General features: G+C 59.5%; 1 protein-coding gene across 1 annotated transcript in view; it reads right to left on the reverse strand.

Moving 5' to 3' along the window:
• Window positions 1–836: 836 nt before the first annotated feature.
• LOC104494508 (uridine-cytidine kinase-like 1) overlaps window positions 837–2,657 on the reverse strand; it is a gene marked incomplete at its 3' end in the record, with an annotated part of 9,523 nt that continues 7,702 nt past the window's right edge. Inside the window, exons 7-8 of the mRNA XM_010137360.1 lie at window positions 2,124–2,185; window positions 837–853 (exon numbers count right to left, since the gene is read on the reverse strand). Coding sequence (XP_010135662.1) covers window positions 837–853; window positions 2,124–2,185 — 79 coding nt within the window. The remainder of the gene's footprint in view (window positions 854–2,123; window positions 2,186–2,657) is intronic.

Genomic DNA, 2,657 nt, shown 5'->3' on the forward strand with positions numbered 1-2,657 from the left:
CACACACGTTCCTCTACTCTCTAACGTTATTCCTGCAGGTTTTTAAACCACAGCCACCTCCCGGCGGTACAGAGCACCTTCCCACCTGCACCCCCGGCACACGGGCTGTATGACAAGGGTCAGCTTTAGGGTTGCTGGAGTTCAGCGGCTCCACGCAATGACGGAGATCTGAATGGGGACGCGTCTGCAGCGACGCATCCCCTCTGCTTCCTACAGAAACTCCTGGAAATGAGCTGGCTGCTAAATGGAAGCTGAAGTCGTGGCTGGATCCCCATGCTGAGAGGTCAAGTAAATCAACCTGCCCTTTACAGCATCCGCCTGCAGGTACTGGGAAATTAGAAATCCTGCTGCATTAAGTATTTTCCTAGTCCCCAGGTAGCTGCTGCGGGTCTTTAGACGCAGCAGGCAGGCAGGGACCTCTCGCCATGACCGAGCTGCCACCAGGCTGCCAGTGAGGGACCAGGGCTCCCACCACCCTCGAGCCGCTTTGCTTCATTCCATAATTGACGTTTAATGATGTTTCACCATCAGGGATGGAGAGTGGCTCTGAACTGTTCGTCTTAGAGGATGAAGGGAAATAAAAGAGCTCCCGGGATGCCAAGCAGAGAGCCCAGCTGACAAACCCGGCCCTGCCCTGGCTCCTGGGCTCTGTATTCCCCTGGTGCATCCCCGGGGAGCAGCCCTGCCCCTGCTGGTCCCAAAGCCAAGGACGAGGTGGCCTTCCACCGGCTCTGAGGGTGAGGAGGCCACAGCTGCGGGGCAGGGTTAGGCCAAGCAGTGCCTGGCATTGGAAACGCCTCGGGCTGCACAGACAGGACAGAGTTAGGGGCTCTTACCTGACACTGAGTTCACGCTGCGGCAGCAACACAAAGACACAATGCAACCGGTATTAAGCATTGTCAACACCAGGGTCGTTTCAAGATAAAAGAAAAGGAAAAATAGGAATATTTTCCTGCATTCACATGTAGCCTTTTCCCCTTCTTCCCCTCCCCAGGTAAATGAAAGCCCTCCCCAAGCCTGCCCCTCGCAGCAGCGCCCTGGGAGAGCTGCCGCGTTTGCTCGCTGCGAGTGTTCCCAGCCCGATTCCAGGGGCTGGGAGAAACAGCCGTGTCCCCTGGCCCGGCACGGGCAGCAATGCCGGGGCTCTGATCCTTGCTCCTGCAACCGAGGGTTTAGAAACCAACTTCCCGGCCCGCCGGAGATTCGTGCTGGAAATCCGGGCAGTCAGAAAAGCCCGACTGCAGCCCGGGGTGCCCTGGGAGGGGGAACCTGCCAAGAGCTTCACATCGGAGAGGTCCCTCCTGAGGCACGATGCTGTCACGGGCCAGCTCACACCCAGGGGCTGGGCGAACTGGGAGCTCTGAAAGGCCAGAGGGAATCGAGCCCTTTGCTTTCAGGTGCATCCGCCCCTAGGTCACACTTCTTCCACCTCCCAGAATATCGCTCTGAGCATCTCCACCACTTAAACATCAAAGCTGCGAGTGTGGGGTGGGAGGAGGCTGTGCTGCACACAACAGTGTCGTGTGATGGAAGGGTGTCAGGCTCAAACTTCAGGACTGGCCCAACACGCACAGAAGAAGACTTATTAAAGCCAGGGATGGAGCATGTGCCTGGATCGGGGCTCAAACGTGACAAGACTTTGGGTTTGGAAACCCACGGGCTGCACCTAACGTTGGAGTGGAAAAGCGGGCTCGGCTGGAAAGACTGGGCAGCAGCTGCAAGGGGGTGAAGAGGAGATGCCAGAGCCAGGGAGCCGAAGTACTGCAGGGCTGGGGGGATGCCGGCCCTGGGAGGGCACGTCACTCAGATCCCTCAAGGATGGTTGGTTTGTCCCCAGAGGATTTGCTCTCCCAGGGAGGGCAGGAGGCTGCTGCTGGCCCCCAGCTTGCAGAGGAGCCTGGCGCTGACCCGAGCGGAGGGACAAGCCGTCTGCTTCGCTGAAGAGCTGAGAGCAGGGCTGGGAGGGGTCCCTGGGGGCAGCCCTGCAGCTCACACGCCAGGAGCAGGGAGGGAAGCCATGCCAAGCCCCCCTCGGCACCCAGGCACTGCTCCCCGCGACGCCACCGTGGCACAGGCAAGGGCCACCCCTCCAGGAACACCCTGGGGGTTCAGGCAGCTCTTACCTCTTCCAGCTGGCTGTGGACGTGCTGAACGATCAGGTCGATAGCCACCGTGTTTCCACTCCCTGGATGAACCAAGGGCAGAAGAGAGAAAACCTGGTCAGGAGCACTGCGCCAGCAGTGCTGAACCACGGCTCTTCCCCAAGCCACCCCCCGTGCTGAAAACACACCGTCCCCAAACACCCTCCAGAGCAGCAGGCGGTCCTGCTTCTGTCGAATTCTTACTTAGGAATCTACGATCGAACACCTGCAAGTCACCACCAGCTTTTAAACTGCTTTTTAAAGCTGCAGAGCCGGGAGGGAGGGCAGGAGAGTGCTCGAGGGAAAAGTGCAGACTTCATCAAATCGCAGACTGGTCTGAATTGAAAAGGATCTTTAAAGCTCCCCCAGTCCAACCCCTGCAGGGGGCAGGGACATCTGCACCCAGAGCAGGGGGCTCAGAGCCCCAGGGGCCAACCTGACCTGGGATGGGGCCAGGGATGGGGCTGCTCCCACCTCTCGGGGCAGCCTGGGCCAGGGGCTCACCACCCTCAGTGT

Source organism: Buceros rhinoceros, unplaced genomic scaffold (assembly GCF_000710305.1).
Source record: "Buceros rhinoceros silvestris isolate BGI_N320 unplaced genomic scaffold, ASM71030v1 scaffold35735, whole genome shotgun sequence".
NCBI classification, from domain to species: Eukaryota; Metazoa; Chordata; class Aves; order Bucerotiformes; family Bucerotidae; genus Buceros; species Buceros rhinoceros.